Source organism: Rhamphochromis longiceps, linkage group LG17 (assembly GCF_057381845.1).
Source record: "Rhamphochromis longiceps isolate RC_006_pf linkage group LG17, R_longiceps_female_GT1.1, whole genome shotgun sequence".
NCBI classification, from domain to species: Eukaryota; Metazoa; Chordata; class Actinopteri; order Cichliformes; family Cichlidae; genus Rhamphochromis; species Rhamphochromis longiceps.
In genome coordinates, this window is record NC_140573.1 from 25,404,676 (window position 1) to 25,428,054 (window position 23,379).

The 23,379-nt window shown below is 43.0% G+C and overlaps 3 protein-coding genes across 3 annotated transcripts in view; 1 reads left to right on the plus strand and 2 right to left on the minus strand.

Annotated features, from left to right (window-relative positions):
- Positions 1-4,488: 4,488 nt before the first annotated feature.
- Positions 4,489-14,475, minus strand: itfg2 (integrin alpha FG-GAP repeat containing 2). The gene is made up of 12 exons (XM_085386846.1): positions 14,272-14,475; positions 13,456-13,551; positions 13,340-13,381; positions 13,071-13,248; positions 12,855-12,994; positions 11,903-12,051; positions 11,723-11,817; positions 11,257-11,310; positions 10,941-11,032; positions 10,227-10,344; positions 8,507-8,680; positions 4,489-4,639 (listed from the first exon to the last, which is right to left on the minus strand). Exons 1-12 carry the CDS (start codon positions 14,365-14,367, stop codon positions 4,572-4,574), a joined length of 1,302 nt encoding a protein of 433 aa, XP_085242972.1. The 5' UTR covers positions 14,368-14,475; the 3' UTR covers positions 4,489-4,571.
- Positions 14,476-16,727: 2,252 nt separating this feature from the next.
- On the plus strand, positions 16,728-18,419 carry ascl1a (achaete-scute family bHLH transcription factor 1a). Its single transcript, XM_085386656.1, has 2 exons — positions 16,728-17,509; positions 17,600-18,419. Exon 1 carries the CDS (start codon positions 16,927-16,929, stop codon positions 17,491-17,493), a length of 567 nt encoding a protein of 188 aa, XP_085242782.1. The 5' UTR covers positions 16,728-16,926; the 3' UTR covers positions 17,494-17,509; positions 17,600-18,419.
- Positions 18,420-20,094: 1,675 nt separating this feature from the next.
- Positions 20,095-23,379, minus strand: part of LOC146649775 (uncharacterized) — a 67,476-nt gene continuing 64,191 nt past the window's right edge. Inside the window, exon 15 of the mRNA XM_085387554.1 lies at positions 20,095-22,502. Within this exon, the coding sequence (XP_085243680.1) occupies positions 22,251-22,502 (252 nt within the window). The 3' untranslated portion in view covers positions 20,095-22,250. The remainder of the gene's footprint in view (positions 22,503-23,379) is intronic.

Below are 23,379 nucleotides of genomic sequence, written 5' to 3' on the forward strand. Positions count from 1 at the left end.
GTCCCCAATTTCACATAATTGGTGTCAACATCAAGTCCTAAAAATCATATTTATATACAACTAAATTGTCAGTGAACATTTGAACCCCTCTCGGTCAAGACAGAAGGCCACCCCTTCCTGAGCCCGGTTCTGTCAGAGGTTTCTCCCTATTAAGAGGGAGTTTTTCCTCTCCACTGTCGCCAAGTGCTTGCTCATAGGGGATTTGGGGGCTTTTTTTTAACACCAACCACTGAAAAGTTCACTGACATCAAATTTAAGACTCAGCAAATATGGAAATGGATCATTCGTCATCAAGTGAGGAATCATCCATTTAAAACATGTTTGCTGAGTCATATTTAGTTGTATATAAATATGATTTCTGTCACACTAAGGCCAATCACAGACTAATTTGGACAATTGGTAAAAAATAAATAAATTGAAAAAATTGAAAAAAAGTAGTTGTGTCATTGTTTCGTGTAGATTTCAAATAACATGCCATTTTATGTCAACATATTTCTGTTACATTTGTAGTGCTCGTGGTTTTATATTCTTATGATCCTGTTTGTTTGATGAGTATATCCTTCTGCCTTGCTTCACATATTTACTGCTGCTTGGCTAGCTTTAGTCATGCTAGCATCAGCACGGGTAGAAACAGATACACATCAGAGACATCACATGTAGCTTGTGTTTATGTTCAGAGTGACACCTGATTTAAAAGCAGGCAGCAAAGCACTGAGCAGCATATCAGTCAGCACAGAAAACAAATGCCATAAATGTCATCAATTAGGCTGGAATAGTTTGTTTCTAGTGGCTTCTATCAGAGGTGTGGACTCGAGTCACATGACTTGGACTCGAGTCAGACTCGAGTCATTAATTTTATGACTTTAGACTTGACTTGAAAAAATGTTGTAAGACTTGTGACTTGACTTAGACTTTTACACCAATGACCTGGGACTTGAATTGGACTTGAACCGGTTTACTTGAAAAGACTTGATATTTCACCCCAAATATAAAATGTAACATGCATATAGAGATTGAAAATGTGATGTCATTCTGGGGTAGAACCACAAAGGATTCTGGGAACTCGTGGCAAGAGGTACTAGCGCACGCAGGCTTTTAATTGAAATCAGTTATACAGCGATAAAAAGAAACACAAAAAATGGCAAGAAGCTGTTGTATTATTAACTGCAATAGCCGGTCACATGACAGCCACGGGAAGCCGACGGGTAAAGAAATCGGTTGTTATCGGATTACGTCGTTGAAGAGAAATTGTTCGAGCCATGTTTCCGAAGTAACAAAGAGGCGACGGGTGGCCTGGATCGCAGCCATTCAAAGAGCAAATATAACGTCCCAGAACACTCCAGCTCACATGTTAGTCTGCTCCAAGCATTTACACGAAGGTCAGTCTGCTGTTGTAGTTAATGCGTCATTTTCATAACATAATTGGTGATATAGGTTACAAGCAAGTCTGACGCTGAACAGAAATTGTCGCGCTATGCTCCTTTGTTTATTGTGCATAAATAGTGAATTGTCCTGACACAATATTGTGTTTCGCTTCTGTTATTATGGTACATTGACAAAAACATACTTTTATTCACAGGATAAAACAGTTGTTTTGTATCACTAATTGCCCAGTACGATTACAGCATACAGTATTATTGTCACTGCTACATTTCTGTAACGCGTACCAGAAATTATTTCCACTACTAATTAATTACCGTTGAGCTCAAAGGTCCTATTAATAAACGGTTAAGGAATGTGTATTTATGACGACGATTTGTGAGACTGGTAAACTTATGATACGTACGATGGTCTTTCGTTCTACACGGTGCATTTCAAGGTCCTGCACCCATCCGTCGGTAAACTGTACCTGGGCTTGTTGCAGTGACCTGAAGTTACTAAACTTCATGAGTGTATGCACTCACTCCAAGAACCGTATGATTATAAATATGCATATAAATATGCTACGATGAGATAGCTGACTTCATCTAACTAGCAAATGTTGTCCAGGCTACGTTGGTGATGCAGTTTTTTTTAATGTGTATGATATTTTTGTCATGCGATTTTAAAGCCGGTCCTACAAGCGCATCCAAGAATAACATGCAGCTTATCTCAGAACTGTCGGTGAAAATTATTCTTGGAGCTAGGTTTAATTGAGCTGCATTTTAAAGAGGTGCAATTTCACAATTTGTGTATATTTTCTAAGTTCACTATTTTGTCATGTGTTGAGAAAAACACAGATTTAAAAATTACATGGTCTAATATTTACATTTAGCATAACTGCAACATTCTTTTTTCGTTTTTTTTTAAAGACTCGAAAGGACTTGAAATTCAAAATTTCAGACTTGTGACTTTACTTGGACTTTTACACCAGTGACTTGAGACTCGACTCTGACTTGCCTGACATTACTTGAGACTTGACTTGAGACTTGAGGATAAAGACTTGAGACTTACTTGAGACTTGCAAAACAATGACTTGGTCCCACCTCTGCCTTTAAGCTATCAAATAGAGATGCAGCACAAAAACAATTTGCTTGTCGTGCATCACTTTGTTGCTTGTGGATAGTCTTGGTTGTGATTTTTTAAGATAACCATCTGATATAAGTACCACACACTTCACATTGCTAATAGTTATTTTGCCTATAATCTCTACAATTTTATGAAACTGATTGCTTTGTGGTCATTTTCAGGTTCACCAACAACCCAGTGACACGTTTTGACTTCCTGAAACATTTCTCCTCTATTCAGCCTGGAATTCAGGAAATTTGTGCAAGAGTCTGCTGCTCTGCTTTCAAACTCACACACACAATGTGGAAATAGCAGTCCTTATCAGTAATTAGCTGGAAAAGATCTGGGAACCCATGCACTCAAGACTCTCATTCTAGTAGAGCCAATAGATATATACACAACTGGTCAACAGCAATCAAGCTACATTTAAGAGCTAGCATTGTTTGGTCCGTGTTGAAGTCCTTATTCTCATCATCTGTGAGCTAACAGCTCCTCTGGGGCAGGCGCTAAGTGAGGCTGCTGCATTAGTGGTTTTATCATTGATTTGTTGGTTCGCTGATGCAGAAGAGGTGTTTGTTTCCAGTAATCCAGATTAGAGCAAACAAACTCTCTGTAAACTGTCATATCCATGGTTTACCATCGTCAACCTCTTTGGGCTTAGTGCTTACCCAAAGAAATGATGGCAAAATTATCCATCTTCTTGATCACTCGTCTCATTTAGGGTTGCAGCTAAACGGGAGAGGTGGGATTCACCGAGGACTGGTCACTTGGCTGACAGAGAAGCAGACAACCACACTCTCATCTCCACAGAGTTGTTATGTCTCCAGACCACAGGAGGAAAACAACTAAAGTATAGAATATTAATTTTACTGCAGTGAGACTTGCTTCTGCAGACAATTTTTTTTAAATGTAAAAATAAATAAATAATAAGTTCAATTCCATTCAGCATTTTTGGGATTGACTAAAATCTTAGTAAAGCCCACAAAGAATACATCATCCTACAAACAATTAGAGAACAGATTATGCATTTCTGTGTCCCACATTGCTATAATTGCCTCCAAACTTGCCACCAGAATGATCCACTGGGCTGTTTTGCACTTTCCTTTATATGCGTGATCATTTCTTTTCCTTTTTAAAAAAAAAAAAAAAATTCAAATTTTATTTCAAAATGTAAAATATCTTTCACCTCATCAACTTTTTCCACTGAAGGAGTTTTATCTTTAGCTGAAGCTAATGCAGACAATCACGTGATTAAGAGTGGATTAAGAAGAAATTATAACTGCTGGATTTTTCTTAGATGGGATGCAAACAAAACAAGACTAAGAAAAAGTTCATGGACTTGGTCCTCAAAGGAAAGCCTTCTTTTTGTAAGTCTCTAAAGGGCAGGAGAGATAAGAGGCTACCAGGACACCTGAGCCACATGCTCATCTTATTAATATTGCATGGGAAAGACAGAGGCAGTCGACACAGGTGGTAATAGGATCCTCCCATTGGGAACAGTGGGAGATTCCCCCAGTCCTTCCCATCATCACTTCAACACTACTAACTCACTGCTAGTCAAATGTAAGTAATCGTGTTATGCATAATCAGAAGCGCTTCATGTCTGAGATGATACACTGGATAGGAGAATTTTCTCAGACACTACAGGGAATGAATAATAGGAAGGCACTGCTGTTTGATTGGGGAGCTCTTTTCAGCCGCTTGTCACCGCTGACTGACGGCCACATAAAGCTTCTGCTAATCCCCCGCCCTCCCCTCGCTCCCAGATTCACATAGTCACCAGTGAAAACAGCAGGTTAAACAGTGCAGCATTTCCCCTGCATTATGTCTCATTGCTCTCATCCTCTGCCCACCTTGTTAAAAGCAACCTGGGCGGACAGAATACCAATGACAGAGGCAGCGTGCAGGTCTGAGATAACAGCCAGTGGCGAGCCGATCAGAAACCCAAACCCCAACATCTATCTGTTGGGGAGCGCGAGTAACAAGAGCAGCAGCACAGAAGACGGTCTGTCAGTGTTTATTTACAGAGTATTTACAGTCAGGGGGAAAACAGAGAAGGCAGCGTGGTGATGCATGTCACCGAGCTACGTTTGCGCATCCTTGTAGAGAACATCTGCCACCAGGGCTCGCACTGCGGCCGGATCATCAGCATCTGTGGAGGCGAAACACAATGTGACGGTTACCGCTGAAACCGGAGTACTGACATTAGGGCTGCCACAAACGATTATTTTGATAGTCGACTAGTCACCGATTATTTTTGATTAGTCGACTAATCAGATCATCATCCATTGGACGTACAGCGTACAGCTTATTGCACCAGCAGCATCTGGTCTTATATAACTATCATTAGCTTACAGCTTGAAGTGTTTGTGCTAACTAAAAATAAAGACAAGATGGTAGTTTATTAATTTTTAATGAAATTTGCAGATTGTTTTGGTGAAGTTTAATAAACTCCTTGCTTTCTAAAATATAACAGGACACCGGAGTATATTATCCAGCGTCTCAAACTTCTGATGATCAGCTGTCTGCTTGAAGTTTATTTAGCTGTGCAAAAACTATAACTTTAATCTTAGCCAAACCGATTTACTCAGGAACAAATAAAATACTAAAGAAAGCCAAACAATAACATTTTAAGTTATCTAAGTGACTTATATATCATGTTTAACCTGAGTAGCGAAAGACAGTGGTGGGTTTGAAAACGATTTGCCGGGAGTCCGGTGTTCTCACGGCTCTAGTTAGCCTTGCCCCCGCCTAGCTAACGAGCTAGTGGGTAACAGACGTCTCCGAAAACGTCGGAGCGCTTTTGAAAATATGTGGTGTCTTGATAAACTGAGCAGATATTTGAGGTTTACACAGCTACATTCTCGCCTGAAAATATGTTAAACGTTTATTTTGTGACCCAGAAAGAATAATAAGAGTAAAGTTAAAACTAACTAGCTGCCGCCATTGTTGACAACTGCGCTGGGCTGCGCTATGAATTCTGGGACACAGCTTCTTCTTCTTCGGGGTTTAACGGCAGCTGGCATCCTTGTACATGCAGTGCTGCCATCTTCTGTTTCAGTCCGTTATTACACCCTTAAATCCTACTACTCATTCCTGCGTCCTTTGTGATCTTACAAAGCTTCAAACGATGCGTCGACTATTAAATTAGTCGTCGACGATTTTAATAGTCGACATAATCGTGACTAGTCGACTAATCGTGGCAGCCCTAACTGACATGTGACCAGATTAACATGACTTCACAGGAAATGACTCCACAAACGTTCACGGTGCATTCGGGCACGGTCTGATAGGCACCGTGTCAGATTACACAATTAGGAAAGCCATACATTATGGCCGTGACTGATGACATGTTGGAGATCGACCAATCACAGCTCGCAGCCTTTCACAGCCTGTTGATGTCACCGGGATTAAACAGGAATTTACACAAACAAAGGCGCAGATCATATCGACTCATATCGACTGTTTCAAGCTCAAATGGAAAAGATGTTAGCTTGCATCTTCTATTGGGTAATCGTAAGAAGTCTTACATAGGGGAAAAAGGCAAAAAAACCCCCCCCTAAATTTCAGCCTTTTTGTGGAAGTAATAATCAATCATCGTGCAATTTACATTCATAATGCAAATATTTTAGTTTATACTCAAGAATATTTGCTTTAAACCTTTAGTTTATTATTTGGCAGACTTTCAAATATAAACCTACTAATCAAACCAGCACATTATTATTTTTTGAGACATTAAGATGCTAAATTGCATTTGTTTTCCTAAACAGAAGAATTAGTTTTAAGTGGTTGATTATTATTTATTCCTGATTCATTTCTGACTTCTCCAAGAAGTATTACATTTGTTAAGTAGTTTTGCATTTGGCTAGAGTCAGTGTTACAGCACAGTCTCAAGAGTCTAAACAGTCTTTACAGGGCCGTAGAAGGCCTTAACACATCAGCAGGACAGGTAGCTGCTCCTTTGTGCAACAAAGAATAGGATGAGCACTGCCAGAGCTACAATATAACCTCCACGAGGCCACAAGTGTGAATGTCTGAGCAAACAATCAGTGGGCCCTGTGCTCGCTGCCCGGCACCATTGAGCCCGATTGGCATTTGCCATCGAATACCAGTATAGATGTAAATACTTGGGAGGACAAGGAGACGAGACTAAGATCTTCTGCACTTTTTAAAATGATCCTTAATATTTTCCAGTGTGTAATGCTTCCAGTATTTCTTTTACACATAGGATATGAAGGTGAAGTCATAGCATTGAATTTGAGTGCAGGATTTTAAGCTGCAGTGCTCTAAATTGGTACAAATCATTATTCCAATTGTCCTCTCACATACTTTCTGTGATCTCAATTCCCTCTCTCAGGTCTGTCCCAGTTTAGGATCACTAATCCCGCAACACCCACTGAAAATTTACACAGCATGCTTTTAAATGTCAGAGTACTCAACATTTTTAATACAGTTGTTTACATAGTCTGTTATCTGTCTCCAGAAGAAAAAATACCCTTCATATTGAATCCAGGCTGTTAACTGGGGTGAAAGTAGATGCTATTTCAGCTTTCCCTCCAATGCGTTGCACTGCCCTCCAGGCCTCGATTGCGAAAGAAATAGAAATCAGATTTGAAAGAGGTCTTAAGCATCCACTCATTGTATTTACTTCAGATCACTTATGTTGGTTCCCTGTAGGCCGACGACTTTGTTGTTGGTTGCGCATCATTGAAAAGGTCCTGGAAACGGTCACACCACATCGTAAAAGGGATTTTTTTAAAATCCCAGTGAATCTTTAAGAGACGGCACTGTGCTGAGGTATTCTGTGTGTGACTATCAGACACTATTGTTGGGAACATCTGCCCCTAAATTTCAGAACCTTCTGGGAAACAGCTGCAGATTAAGTGAGTTAATACATCAGTGAGCAGCTATATTTAGTCCTGAACTACACACTGGATAAATATGACTTTTTGTGGACATAAACGCCTAACTTCACAGTCAGCCTCCCACCTTCATCTCTACTTTGATGTCAGGTATGCGCCGCTTACCTTGCACCGCTCAGCAAACATCGCTGACACTTTACAAGCTGATGTTTGAACTCGTCCGTCACAAATTTGAAAATGCCCACGTAGGAGCAGCTGATTTAGAAACCTTCCCCTCTTTGTGATGGAGAACTGGCAAACTCATAATCAGCGCTTGGCTAAAGGGAGCTTATTATGGTGAAAAAGCAGCAGGGGAGCGCCTCAGAGCTGCTGCTGACATTTCAAGGAGGTCAGGGTGAGGCAGCTAAAACCATCGACACCTAGAGAACAGTTTACCTTCTTTTCCTTCAAACTACTGGAAATTGTAGATGGCAGATGGACAGCAACGATTAAACAACAGATAAGGAAGACGACTGGAAGCGTAAGCAGGACCACAGTCATTTACTTCTCCCCACATTTACAGTTGCACCGTGACTGTGTACTCTGCACCAACTTGAGGCCTCTAATGGAGAACACTGGGCAGAAAAAAACTCAGATGCATACATCGCAGCGACACGCAGTTCATTTTAACCACATACACTGTAGATGGTAACTGTTCTTTAATTTCAGCTATATTTGCATGTAAAGCGAGCAGTCAAAGGGAAAGGCTGGGTAATAAACAACCAGTTTTTATAATACAGCCAGAAGCAGCTAAAGTGTGTGCCTGCAGGAGGAGAGCATAAACTGACACTACAGCGACGTGTAGAAAAAGCCACAAGACTTGAATTAACACTCAATTAATACCCAACGTTACATCTAACCAGTTTACAATATCCTAGTTATATTTGTTTGGTGATCAATAGGAATTCTTGCAGAGACTGTGCTGCAAACTGTTTCTTTAAAGAAGAGTAAGAACTTGCTGGCAGGGCCTCGTTAGTTGTAAAGTCTGTCATGGTGGGGTCATTTTCTTCCTTCCTCCTCATCAGTATTCAGATCAGAGCCCCAGTTGGGCTCTTATTCGCCCTCAAACTGAGGAGGTGTGTGCTTGACTCCGAACGCTGAGCTGCCGACGTACTTACCGACTCCCAGCATCTTCAGGTGGCTTTTAAAGCCGGGCTTTTCCTCCAGCACTCGCAGCAGGTTGGTGGATTCCATGCGCTCCAGCTCCACCTTCCAGTAGATGTAGATTTTGTGGTTGAAGCTGACATAGACGAGGCAGGGCCCGTTTTTGCCCTCCTTACATGTGTACTGACCTGCAACCAGAGAAAACCTGAGAATCTTACACACAGTTTTTACTCAACAGGTGGTGGCAGTGATATGAGGGACCGTGCTTTGTGAATACAAATAAACAAATCAGCAATCCTCCGCTGCCGGGCTACTGTAGCCTCCACACAACACAACAAGTCTGATCTGTCTGAGGAGCTGAGAGCAGAGGGGAGTGAGGCCTGAACACCTCATTTAAACTCAGCAGGTGGAAAGCAGCAAAAATGGCTGGAATCAGAGATCTCAGGCGTCTTTTGTCTCTTTCTTTAATCCACTTAAAACCACACATGTCACACTAGGCGCCTCAGATTAACTGTCCAAACACTGCAGAGAGATCTGACAGCACAGATAAGAAAGACAGAGAGAGGAGAGGAGAGGAGGAAAAGCTCAAAGCAAGGCGAGGCTAAAGTTCTATGCTGCCATCTGGTGGAGCAGGTTTGAAATTCCACCTTTGTTTGAGGTTACAAACGCCTGGACTAAGGTAAGAAATCAGGTTGTAGAGAGCACGAAAACTGCAGTGAGGCCACGGGAGTGAAAATATATGAAAAGTCCAGAGGATTTTCACATCTTGTTTGAACTGTTAGTGTAATAAATATCCTCGTCGCTTAGCTACAAAAATGATTTTCCACTAACCTGCAAAATGTAATGTAACATGTGGGAAAGCTGAGATATACTGATGACAATGCAGTCATTTTCTAAAGGGTTCAGTCATTTAATTTGAGAACCTTCAGTTTTCTGGTTATTATTAAGGGTGTGGGGTAAAGAGCTGTCCTTCACCTGAGCTCACAGTTTTAGCTTGTTATCTCTGGCCCAGTACGCACATGTTTGTGGCCCATGAACTAAAAGGAGTTTGAAGCTAGAGCCTGGGAGGAGTTGTAGCTGAGGTGTTGTCAAACATTTAGGTACCTTAACCTCAAATCCAGAAGTGTAAAGCAGATCATTTCCTGCTGAGAGAGGAAAACAGTGGAAAATATTCCAAACACCTTCTCCTCAAACAGTCAGAACCTCAAGTGAAAAATGGTTTCATCTGCATTAATCTGGAGCTGTGTGGACAGCCTGAGGGAAATATCTGTGTCTTCAGCTGCTGAAAGCTCCGCTGCGAGAGGCTCAGAGACACATTAAGCAGAATCAACAGATTTATGGATGTTCAGCAACTCCGCTAATCCAGAGGATTAGAAGACTCCAGGTGGATTTACCTGCAAAAATGTGTAAACGATTTACAGAGCACAGATCTGAGCATACACATGTCTGTTTATCATTTATTCTCTTTGCCTTAAGCTCACCATCAATACTGAGCTGAGTGAGTTAACGTGAAAGCCAAAAACGCCCCAGCGGCTTGTTTTTAAGTGTGTCACATTCAACAGTGAGCTGAAAGTCGCATTATAAGTTGGACAAAGCTGCAGATTTAGATCTACTGTTGGAAAGGTCCGAGTGGCGCGTCGTCGCATTAGCCGAAAATTTGACGAGTGTCTGTGACCGTCACAGAAAAACGACGGCGGAGCAAAAACAAGGAGGAGGTGGTGTGACGTCCCTCACCTGCACAGAAGGCGTTGACGTTCTCGTCGAACTGGAACCTCACCACGGTCCGATTGTGGTCGATGATGTAGGTTTGACCGTCCCAAGCACACGCCACCACCTCCTCTCTGCCGTCCCCCTGGAAGAAGACACAAACACAGACGCACACAGGGTTGCTGCGTAGCTGAGCGCATACACAAAGGCAAACGCACATTTCTGAATTAATTCAGCATGTAATCGAGTAGAAACAGTTGTCTGGTAAAAGTTTTTAAGTGAGCAGGGTAAAGGGTAAAAATCTGAATTTGGTCGGATATTGTTCTTGCTGTGGTGGCTTAATGGAGATCAAACTGGTATAGTATAAACTAAAGTGACTAACTTGAAATACCCATGAGTGCCGAGAAGAACAGAGAGACTTTCTCGACAGCGGCTGCATGACTGCAATGTCACGTGTAGCCTACACGGGGGGTTTTATTTTGAAAACTAAATGGCTTCTCTGTGCTGTTGTTACGTCTGACTTCCTGCCGGCTTTATCTGCATTTTAAGTTAAATGTTAGTTAAATGAGTCCCATCAGCTCCAACAATTTCTAATAACACACGTAAGAACATTAAAAACAGACGAGTTAGCAAAACATCTGTTTTTCACTGGAAACTAAAAAAACAAAAACAAACAAAAGGTTTATATTTTTGTTAAAAGTTGAAAGCGTCCACGAGTGTCGGCCTGTCGCAGAGACTCACTGTGACGTCGAGCTTCTGCAGGGCAAACAGCTGATGATCCACCTGCACCGACCACAACAACTGCTCCGAACTGTTCATCAGCTTCAGCGTCCCTGTGACACGGGGAGGCAGAAAACAGGTCGGCCTTAAAAATGGTCAAAAATAAATCAACACGGCTAAAAACTGCTGTTGTGTACAGACTGTCACTGTCATATGCATTTTAGCCAACAAATTAAAAAACTCTTTCTCCTGCTTAACCAGCTTGTTCTAGTTGATAGAAAAGCACAGACTTCTCCACAGAGATGTGAATTTTAAGTGTTTAAAATTCCCATCCTACCATCTAAAGTACAGAGAGCAAACAGTCCACACGTTGACGACTCTTCCTTGGATCCTGTAAAAAAAAAACAAAAAAACACACACACACAAAAAAACTGAATTCTTCTATTAATATGCAATCAGCCATTTTTTTGTGAGTTTTTTTAAAACCATATCAAACGCACTTTTATATGTTTTTACTGTCACACCGATCGCAGTATGAAAGGAAATCATTTGCATCATCTGTGTTTCTGCATCTCAGCAGGATGATGAGAAGAGGAGACTTAAAGAAATTGTACAATTACAACACACCTAAAGAAACCCACTGAGACGAGACTCAGCTGCAGTTTAAAAGTGTCTCCAGGTGAGCGACAGGGCCCGGGTTTACCTGCAGACGCCCTCTGTCCCCACATTATTTACCTCATCAGCGACCCAGTAAACAAGCGTAGGTGCGAGTGTAAAACGAGCCGGCTGGTAAGAGCGTCTACCTTTGCTAATGCTGCCGATGAGGTGAGTGGAAACGTTCTTGTTGTGTATCCGCCCGGTGGTCAGATGGAGAACTACGTCTCTGGAGGGCCCCTCGCTGTGAGGAGGGAAATCACGCTAAATTAATCCAGTCCATCAATCAATCTAACCGACACTCACATTATAATGGAGGAGGCGTCTACCTCCCAGGCGTGGTGGGGGTGTCGTCGCCAGAGTCGGAGGAGTCCTGTTGCGTCCAGGAGCAGAGCAGGATGGCGTAGCCGCAGCCTGGCTGAGACACCATCAGCTCAGGTAACCCCTCTGGACCCGGGTTCACTGACAGACTGTCCACCTGCAGAACAGCCAATACCTGATTATTTATTCAGCTAGGTCTCATCTATGGAGGGCCTTGAGTGCCCAAACGCCCTTTTCCATCAGTACCTACTAAGGTCAGCTCGCCATGGTTTTATGGGTTTTCTGTCTAATGGAATAATAGTTTGTAATGATTGTGAAGGCACATGTTTGAAATGTTTGAAATAAAAATGAACTGAACTGAACGTTTTCACAGTGGTAATACGAAATAATGTCACGTCTACACAGGCGGAGGTACCGCTCATTGGGGTGGACTACGCTAAAATAATTTGGTAAAATGCTGCCACCTAGTGGTGAAAGTTTTCATTAAAGTTTGCTGAGAAAATATAAAGTAGTTTATTTATAAGGTGCACCTTACTGGCACTAGACTGCACCCTCTTTTGCGTTCAGAAGTGCTTTAATTCTTTGTGGAACAGATTTAAAAAGGTCCTGGAAACATTCCTCAGAGATTTTGGTCCATACTGACATGATAACATCACACAGTCGCTGCAGATTTGTTGGCTGCACATCCATGACGCAAATCTCCCTCTGCACCACATCCCAAAGGTGCTCTATTGTACTGAGATCTGATGACAGCCTGTGAAGTACAGAGTACATGAGGAGATGTGTGCACTGTGATCCAAGGGATAGATGTGGTCTGGAACAACACTCGGGTAGACCGTGGGGTTTAAATGATGCTCAGTTTGTACAAAGGGGTCCAGAGTGTGCCCAGAAAATACCCCCCCCGCATCAAATCAAGTTTAGTGATTTCACATGCTGGTAAGAAACAACACCTGAGCTCACCTGTCCCTCCAGAAGCCATTTCTTCAACAGAATCAGCTGACCAGGCCCTGCATCAGAGCTGTCAGACGGCTCCTCCCAGCGAAAGGCTCGCACCACTCGGTCTGTGTATCCCACCACCAGCTCGCAGCGCCCATCTCCATCTGCAGACACGCACACGCTGCACTCAAAAATCACAAAAATCCACATTTATCACAGAAGAATTTAGCGAGAATTTACCAATATCACTGATGAGGATGACTTTGGTGTTGGCGGGAATGTGCTGGGTGAGGAAGGGCTTCTGGTCATCAGGTGACTGAAACTCGTGCTGGCTGGATGAGTCTGCCTTGCTCGCGGCAGCAGCTGTGAGGTCAAAGAGGTGAAACCAGCCCTCTGCGCCCACGGCAACCACGAAGTTCTGACACAGAAAAAATAAAAATAAAAACACGCCGTCACATCAAATCCTAAACCTTCAGACAATATGCAGCTTCTGACTTCTCTGTTCTCACCTTTCCTTTGTTGCACACATCTCCAACAGCAACGCAGGTCAGCTGGGAAAGCACAACACACCACATGAGCCACAGATCACATGACACAAAAGGATTTTTCTAGCACCTGCACTGACCATGCCCACGCAGGACCTTGTGATCCAAGGTTTGGAGTCATCGTTCTTGTAAACAAGCAGCTTTCCGTTGGTGTCTCCTACGACCAGCTCGTTCAGCTGCAGAGAAGGGAGACAGCCGTGTTAGTGGAGCAGTTGAACAATCAGGTAACACAGGTCATAAAATTTTTTTTTTTACTCTTCTTGATCAAGACAAATTCTAAACTGAGAAGCTAAAAAGTCATTAATTGTGAGACAAAACATCATTATATTTTGCTAGGAAAATGGGGAATAGATGTGTTTGTGTTTGGAATCACTGTCATGCTGATAAACAGAGCCACTGCCAATCAGATGTTTTCCAGGTAATTTGGCACACATCAGCAATAGTGGATCAAAATGTGAGTTCTCTAACACGACACTGGCTGAAACCCTAAGTTGTCATGTGCAGACACAGCACTGATTCGTCCCTTTAGTGTGGTGCCTTTTTAATTGTTTTTTCAGTCAGGTAAAAATGAAAAAGATCAGGAAGCAAACAGCACTCAACTGAAAATAAGTTAAAAAGCAGCCAGTGTCCGAACAACCAAGGAGAACTTGAAAAAAAGTACCAGAATTTCTTCCTCTTTGGAAGCAAGATGGAGAAAGAAATGAGCGGTGACTCAAGACTTATTATAATAAGAACAGACTGCAAAAAGTCTAGTTATCAAACCATAAATAAATACATTACTAAATATATTTAGAATTTAATTTAAACATTTAAAAGTCTGCATTCAAGAGGTCCGAGAAGACAAAACAAACATTAACGATAACAATAATAAACAAAAGTTAGCTTAGCTTCCGTACCGAATCGTTGTCTGCGTCTCCCAGACAGATGGCGTGAGGAAACAGAGTCCCTGTGAAGTCTAAGCTAGCCCGGTGCACATAGTTCAGAGAGCGCATAGCTGATAGTCTTTGTATTCCCTTTACGGCCGCTGATTTACCGATACTGCTCTGGCTACCTCATTCACGCGCTCACCGCCTCCTCCTAGTAAACAAAACCACGTGACCTAATATCTACGGGATCGTAGCAGAGACATAAAAGGTGATCCGCAAACCAAAGCACTGATCTGCCTGGACGTGTTCCTGTTTCCATATATATATTTTATTAGTAGTAGTAAAAACATGTACGCACATGTGTATGTTTGAAGAAAGAGAGCTTTTAAAACTGAGCTAGTTTACGTACGCTGTGAAATACTGACACCTGGCGGTCAATGAGCGTAAGTGCATACTTTCAAATAGTTTGATTTTCGTTCTTGCCTCTGTTCTTTCTTTGCTGGACCCCCATAACAGCAAAGAAAATTACATTATGTACCCAGACCATGCACCTGGTGATCTATTGAATCTTCCCCAAGTTGGTGAAAAAGTAAATCTCATCGTTATCTTATTAATTTAAACATTTTGCAAACAAACACGATATTAAAACATATTAAAGCGTGAAAAGCACCAAAACGAACACTCAAAGTGAAGAAAACTAGCTATTAAACATAAACATAAGCTAAAATTAGAAAAAAAAGTTATTTAAACTTGCAGATGTTATTAGATCATAGTCCACATATTATTTATTAATGCAATTTGCACTTCTCTCTTACACAGTGTCAGTCCTTTTAACTAAATTCGGGTTTGTTTTTTATTTTTATTTTAACATTGTTGCTTATTTAACACAACAATTTCTCTTGTGGAATCTATCTATCTATCAATCTGAAACAGGGCAGGATGGGAGGATTTACTTCTCGGTGATAACGTCCACTGCTGTCCTCTAGAGGGCGCCCGTTAATTACAACTTTACCTGTAAAGCAATAAACGACGCAGGCGTGAGGGAGTTAAATCAGTGTGAAGCCAAACATTCTAGAAGAGAAGAGAAGCTCCACTGCAGAAGAGTTATTTTTAACTTTGTCAGCCATAATTATAATTCAGTTTAAAAAAACAAACAAACAAAAAACAATAAATGATATGATACTATGATGAATTACATTTATTTTTGTAGAGATGAAGTGTTTATCGGTCTTTCTGGGTGACTGAGCCTGCCACAAAACAAACTGAGAGATAATCCCTCGCATCCCCCCCCCCCCCGCCCCGCACACACACCAACACCAAAGAAAAGAGGGAAAAATACAGAAAGTGGTTAAAGAGGGAACTCGGGTAGACAGATGTCATATTAATTATTACACCCAGTTTTGAGTGGAAGGCCCCTCGAGTAAAGTGAGTGCCCTCCCAGCCTCTGGACGACGAGCAGCAGCGGAGAGAGAGAGAGAGAGAGAGTCCTCACAAAACGATAATTGGACTGTGGAAGCCCGCTAACAGCGTGGATATATGTTTCAGAAAGATCAGGCAGGGCGGAGGGGCGCAGGGGGGACGCTGAATAGGACCCACGCCTCTTTTCTAAACTCTCCGGCTGGGCTTTGAAGGAGAAAGTGGAGGTGGTGTGTGTGTGTGTGTGTGCGTGTATCTGTGTGTGTGTGCCTGAATGTGAATGCCACAGAAAATTTGAACTATTTATGGCAATCCCCTCTAAAGGCGCGCATGCACGGGTGCCCAGAATAAGGGGGGAGAGAAAAGAGTGCGCGCGCACACACGCAAGAAGTTCACCCGCAAAAACTGAACCCCAAAACAATCCTAATTCTGTTTAGTGCGCAAAGTTGTGCGTGCATGCGCAAAGACGCGAGAGAGCGTGTTGGAGTTTGTGCGTGTTTTCTTGTTATGCACCTCTCAGTCCCGCATAGAGAGTCCAGTTACGCGCACAGACCGAGGATTTGCGCCTCCTCGTTCCGCTTGTGCGGCCGATGAGGCGCGCAAAGTGGAAAATTTTACAAAGTCCCGCAAACGAGCGGCTGTGTGTAAAGAAATGGCACAGACAGGGACCAGAATCAGGATCGGGCAGAGAGAACGTCGCACACTTCACTTTGTGAATAGATTTTATGCACAGTTTGTGTTTTCTCTCGCTCCTCTGTATTTTAGCTGACCTGTAAAAAACAAAAACAAAAAACAAACCCAAAACAAAACGCGTGACTGTCCACCTGGAAATGCATCAGACTGAGTTCGGTGTGGACTTCTATGAGTCTGTTTCACCTTCTCGTAAAAAACCCCTCTCCTCTCACTGTTTGTTTAGTGCTTCAAGTGGCACGCGTCAGGCGCGCGGCGCACCGGTACCGGGGCAGGAGCCCAAGGTGTATCCACGCGACCGGAGGGCGTGGCCAGCCCCTCAGCCACCCGTGTTGAAAAGCAGTGGCGTCTTTCTCCGAGAGCTCAGAGCAGCTTTGAGGAGCGCGAGGCAGCATCAGCGGAGCTGCGACTGCCCTCCTAACCAATAGTAGCACCCCCCCCCCCTCCACATTGGAGCAAGTGCGCGACCAGCGGCCACAGCACGTGAACGGCACGAGCGGGACGCGCTCCCGGAATCTCTGCGATTCTTTAAAACTTCTGTTTTTTTCCCCACACGCGGGTAGGGACCTCACGACCAAAATGGAAATTAACGCGAGTCAGCAGCAGCAGCTGATGCCGCCCGCGTGCTTCTTCTCCGCGCAGAGCGTCCAGCTGAGCGCGAGCGGCAGCGGGAAGTCCGCGAGCAAGCAACCGAAGCGTCCGCGCTCCTCCTCCCCGGAGCTGCTGCGCTGCAAGCGGCGGTTGAACTTCGCGGGTTTCGGCTACAGCCTGCCACAGCAGCAGCCGCACGCGGTGGCGCGCAGGAACGAGCGCGAGCGCAACCGCGTGAAGCTGGTCAACAACGGCTTCGCCACGCTGCGGGAGCACGTGCCAAACGGCGCCGCCAACAAGAAGATGAGCAAAGTGGAGACACTGCGCTCCGCCGTGGAGTACATCCGCGCGCTGCAGCAGCTGCTGGACGAGCACGACGCCGTGAGCGCGGCGTTCCAGGCGGGCGTGCTGTCGCCCGGCATGTCGCAGGGATACTCCGCGGACATGAACTCCATGGCAGGCTCCCCCGTGTCCTCCTACTCATCCGACGAGGGCTCCTATGACCCCCTAAGTCCGGAGGAGCAGGAGCTGCTGGACTTCACAAACTGGTTCTGAAGAGCATCCGTGCGAGGTAAGCGCACACGTCACCGCGCTCGTTCCAGGCACCATCGTCATTTAACTCCCGACAAACCTAACTTCCCGTTTCTCCTCCTCCTCGCAGAAATATGGATCAGCTCACTTTATTGCTCTCCTGGGCTTGGGATGGTCCCGAGGAGGAGAAGAACAAGATGGTCCTCCCCGGTCCACCTGACAGTCTCAGCAGGGTCCCGGAGCCTTAACTGAACATCAGGCCGGAGATCAGCGCCAAAGGATTAAAGGAAGACGGGTCTCCCACATGCAGCGTGGGAATCCAAACTTTCTGTGTGTCCCCTTGATAAAAAAACAAACAAACAAAAACAAAACAAAAACAAAAGAAAATGACCCTAAAGCGATTCACGCTCTCAGCACATTAAAAACTCTTCTATGCCAACCCCATCACAGTAGCACCAACTCTCTCTCAGACGCTGACTTCAGAAAAATGCTTCCAAGTCACGGATTTATTCTATAAAATTCTATATCAAACGCTCTTTTTTTAAGATATATTAAGATATTTTTGTATGTAAGAGATTTATAGATGTTTTGTACACATCCTTTTGTATATATTTTGTCTATATATTTGCGAAGTCGCTTCTATACCTCCTGCCTATGTAGACGTGTAGTCTATTATTCTCTGGCTGTTGTGTTCACGAGGTTCCAGAGGGAGTTTGATACTCCGATGTTTTATCCTATAGCACCGATGTGTCTTATTTAATAGCAGAACCACGTTATTGCATTATGTCATGTCACAATGATCAAAAACTTATGCAGCTATTGTCCAAACAGAGTGCAATAGCCACGCATTGTCTCTTTATACTGCCAGCTCTATATCCTCTCCACATAAGCGGAAGATAAGAAGTCTTATAACCATATTTTCTACACTCTAGTCTAAAAATAAAACGAGATGCTACTGAATTACTGTTCATGTCTTAATTTTAAAGTGTGTGTGTGTGGTGGTGTGTGTGTGTCGGGGGGGGGGGGACGACTGGGTACAGTTTTCCTTGTGTGGCCATTAAAACCAACATGAGTAGATGGAATACGTGGAGATAAAAGGGGAAGAACGCACGTTTTACGCACGATGCATTTTCTCTTTTCTTGTTTGAAGCTGAGCGCAGAGTGGCTCAACTAATTCTGTAGCCGCAGGTCTTTTACTAGAGAACTCTCACACCGCTATCTCTTTCTCCTTGGTAATACCAGCCAGCACCTTCAACCCAACAGACGCATTTTTTCACACTCGCAAAACATGCGTAAAACTCCACTTTGTCTCCATTTTAAAAACACACATACACCTCCTCCACCACATTGATGTCGTGAAAAATAAAAATACTGCTGTGATATTTCTCTTAACAACATGACCTTAAAATGAACACACCTCTGCAGTTAATGAACCCTCGAGTGAGCTTTTCAAGCTAGTCTTCCTTAGCGTCTGTGCGCACGAAGCGGCTGGAAGGTGGATCGCCCAAGTTGTAGGATTACAATGACACTATTTCCCCCAATTCAACTCACACCGAGAAATATAATTCAAGTAAACAGGAGGCTTTAAAATTTGCAGATGGAGGGCATGACGTGAGATTGTGAACTAGAGCTCTGAGGTTTCTGCACAACTGAGTTTGACAGGTAGGGCGGAGGCTGCAGCCGGACGCGTGTCTGGTTTAATGAGTGAATGGGGTCTGAATGGTGGTCGAGTGGAGACACGGAGCTGAATTGGCTGATGGCGTGTGCCTCCTGACAGCAGCATGCCGCTGAACACACAACCACCACCTGGGAGGGGAAAAACATCCGTCAGAGTGTGGGGTTCAACATGTTGGTGTTAATGTGGGTGTTTATGCAGAAATGGCGTTAAATACATAAATAAGACACGTTTTAATGAAATTCTTTGGAAAAACTCGTGTTTATTGTAAATATGAGCGCACAAAGGAGAGTTCGTGGACCACCAGAGGGCCTGAGAGAGAGGCAGAGGGTCCTCCTGGCTCATTCAAAAACACAAGTTATTAGAAAACTGTCTGAGTTTAGCATTAACTTGCAGACACTTCATTGTTTGTACAATAATTAATAAACAATTATAATATCTATTCACTTAATCTATTTATTAGAAGCACAGGACCTGCAACACTTCAGATCAAACAGATGATACCTCTAAATTCTGTATATATTTTCTGATGTGAGTAAAATTTTCTGCCAGCTTGGAATAACTTTAAACCCGAATAAAAACTTTTCCATCAGAATAGCACACGAGAAAGGTTTGATCCCACTCTTGTATGTGCAAATACATCTCTAATTTCCTCACCTCTTTCAATTTACTTCAAGACCTTTTATTTTGAAAGGCATCTTGAACTTCAATAAAAATGAGATGTGATTTTTTTTTTTAAGTTTTCAAATTTAACTTTAATTCAGTGTCTAAAAAAGTGAAGTAAGAGGCACGGCAGCCTCCAGCCAAGCACCATCACAGTTTAACAAGTAAACAATTATGATGACTGGATTAAAATAAAACATAAAACAAATAAATAAAAAAGACCTCCAACACACAACCAACAGTGAGAGGTCCCCAGACTTTGTCATGGGGCTCAGCAGTGGGGGGAAAGCCACACAGTGGTACTTTATGACTCAAGGAACCTATGGAGTGAGGAACTTTGTTTCTCTAAAGATAAAATCAATGTTTTGGATTGTTTTAAAAATATAAAACGACAACTTATGGCAAGTAGGGCAAGCCCAGAGAGTGTACACAAAATACACGTTTATTATTATAGACTGTAAATAAAAGATGCATTTAACCTTATAGATTCTATATAAAAGATGCATTTAGGCTTATGGACTTGTTGAGTGTTTTAAAACCAATCTATATGGATCTGAGCTCACTGACTAATGACCCAGTCACATGATGAACTATACTAACAACCTTCTGGAATCTGAGGAGGACCAAAATTACAAAATGAAAATCAAGTTGTTTTAAGTAAGACAAAACAAGTGACTGAGCCCAGGAAGTCCACAGGAAAGTGTTTATTGGAGTGAAGGGGAGGATGCTGAAAGTTAATGTTTACTTTTTTATCATTTAGCTGTATTTATTTAGCAGGAACAATGGACAGTACATAATACAAAGCTACTTTCCTCCTGTAGTCTCTGGTAAGAAGACCCTAAGCTCACCTGCAGCCACATTTTCAAACTAGATGGAGTTCAAAACATGCATCTAAAGAGTCACAATAAAAGCAGTTTTGACTGTTTTCTCTGGTGACATAGAGCTTACAAAGGTTTGCTGCCTGTCACAGCTCATTATGTTTCCCTCAGCGGCAGTCTGTCAAGCGTACACAAGCGGCAGGAGAGCGCGGCCATATCTAATTGGCAAAGCTTAGGCAAAACAAAGGCTCAAACCACATCAGTTGAGTATCTTAGCGAACATCATTCATCAGTGTTGATTAAGTTGGACTGAACTGGACGGTAGCCAATAGCTCTGCTGCGCTGCTGCATTTTTCTCAAATGTTTTTGTGTCTTTTTTTTTTTTAATAAACTCCACAACAATGAACACTTGTTACATGAATCAGAGCGTCAGACTCTGAAACTACAGCAGCCACAGAAGATTTCAGGACCACAGACAGCACTTTACTGCTCTGTGACGTGATCCACATGCCTCAGAGAAACGACAGAGGCTGGAAACAGAACATACTCAGCACACGTGTGACGTAAAGGACATGCGCACAGGAAGAGACCAGCAGCAATGTGACCACCTGAGACTGTGCGATGCCAATAAAATTCAGCTACTCGTACAGATGAGAGATGGAGTGGGAAGTGCAGAGTAAATTCATTTCTATTTTCAGGGAATTGAAATGACTGCTAAAGGGAGCGCAGTGCAAACAAAGTGTAAAATGTAACGTGGATATAAACACACACACACACACATGCTGCAGAGCGTTTACATTATTAATGCAGAAAAAAATAAAGGAGACAATAAAAATCTGACTCCTTGACAGAAGATAACTGATGGTTTCACAACTGTATTTCCATGGTTTATTCATTAATTGAACTATAAAAGGTCAAAAACATTTTGGCTTCCAAAATCTTGACTCTTGTTTATATTCAAAGTATTCATATGGAAATATGTGTTTACACAGCTGTCGAGGAGAGAGATTGTTTGAACATTACCCCACAGAAGTCCCTAAGGGATCGTCAGTCTAATGATCGACTTATCTTTTATCAGTGTGTCATAAACATCCAGTGTAATTTCTGTTCTGGCGGCTTTTATCACCAAGGCTTCTGTTATTTTTTTAATGTCCAACAACAAACACTTGTCTCTGATAGTCTGTTAAATTATTAAAAATCCTGTATTCATAGTTTTTATCATTAGAATGTGAAAGCATTCTTTCAGCGAGTTCGTCTTTAAGATCTAAATATCTAATTGCATAAATATTAGTGCTTATTTATATATATACATTTTATGAAACCCAAACTAATGCTGAATGTCTAATTTAGAGCAATTTAAAATGAAAGAAATAAGTTTCAGGTGCAGCGGAGATAGCAAGGTATAATGGTTTCTTCCACTCTAAACTCAGTCTTGCTGGTTGTTACCAGCAAATTTAAAGGTTAAAGCTAGAAGTGAAATGTAACAAAGTTGCATAATTTAAAAGAAATACTTTGTATCTCCACTACAAATGTCCTTTTTAAAATCATTTTTCTGTTTGTCACATGTCGTCTTTTCATACAAGCAGACGTGGCTCAGCTGAGATGTCATCCACAGAGTGCTGAGGTCAAAGGTTGCTGGAGTCATCAAAAGGGTTGGAAATCACCGACTTGTGAATGAGCATGAAGAGGGGCAGGTAGGCCAAGAAGTCCAGCAGGTCCAGAGGAGGAATGTGCTGCAGCTCCAGTCTGACGGCCACCTCCTGATCCAGGTGGATGCCCCCGGCCTTCAGCTCCAGCAGCAGCTGCTCTGCGCTGATGAAGCCCTTCTGAGCACCCGCATCGCCCTGCTGGTCCTCCAGGAGGAACAGGAAAAGTTGCTGCAGGAGTTAATAACAATCATAGTTTTTGACATGACCTCAAACATGGAAAACTGGCTCTGCTCTTGCTCTTTGAACCACTTCAATTCAATTCAATTCAATTCAATTCAATTTTATTTATATGGGCAGCACGGTGGCACGGTGGTTAGCACTGTTGCCGCACAGCAAGAAGGTCCTGAGTTCAATTCCACCATCAGGCCAGGGTCTTTCTGTGTGGAGTTTGCATGTTCTCCCCGTGTTTGCGTGGGTTCTCTCCGGGTACTCCGGCTTCCTCCCACCGTCCAAAGACATGCAGCTTGTGGGGATAGGTTAATTGATTAATCCAAATTGTCACTAGGAGTGAATGTGAGTGTGAATGGTTGTCTGTCCCTGTGTGTTAGCCCTGCGACAGACTGGCGACCTGTCCAGGGTGTACCCCGCCTTTCGCCCTATGACAGCTGGGATAGGCTCCAGCGCCCCCCGCGACCCTGAAAAGGATAAGCGAATGGATGGATGGATGGATAGATAGCGCCAAATCACAACAAAAGTCGCCTCAAGGCGCTTCATAGGTACAGAGAAAAACCCAACAATCATATGACCCCCTATAAGCAAGCACTTTGGCGACAGTGGGAAGGAAAAACTCCCTTTTAACAGGAAGAAACCTCCGGCAGAACCAGGCTCAGGGAGGGGCGGCCATCTGCTGCGACCGTTTGGGGTGAGAGAAGGAAGACAGGTTAAAAGACATGCTGTGGAAGAGAGACAGAGGTTAATAACAGATATGATTCAATGCAGAGAGGTCTGTTAATACATAGTGAGCGAGAAAGGTGACTGGAAAGGAAAAACTCAATGCATCATGGGAATCCCCCGGCAGCCTACGTCTATTGCAGCATAACTAAGG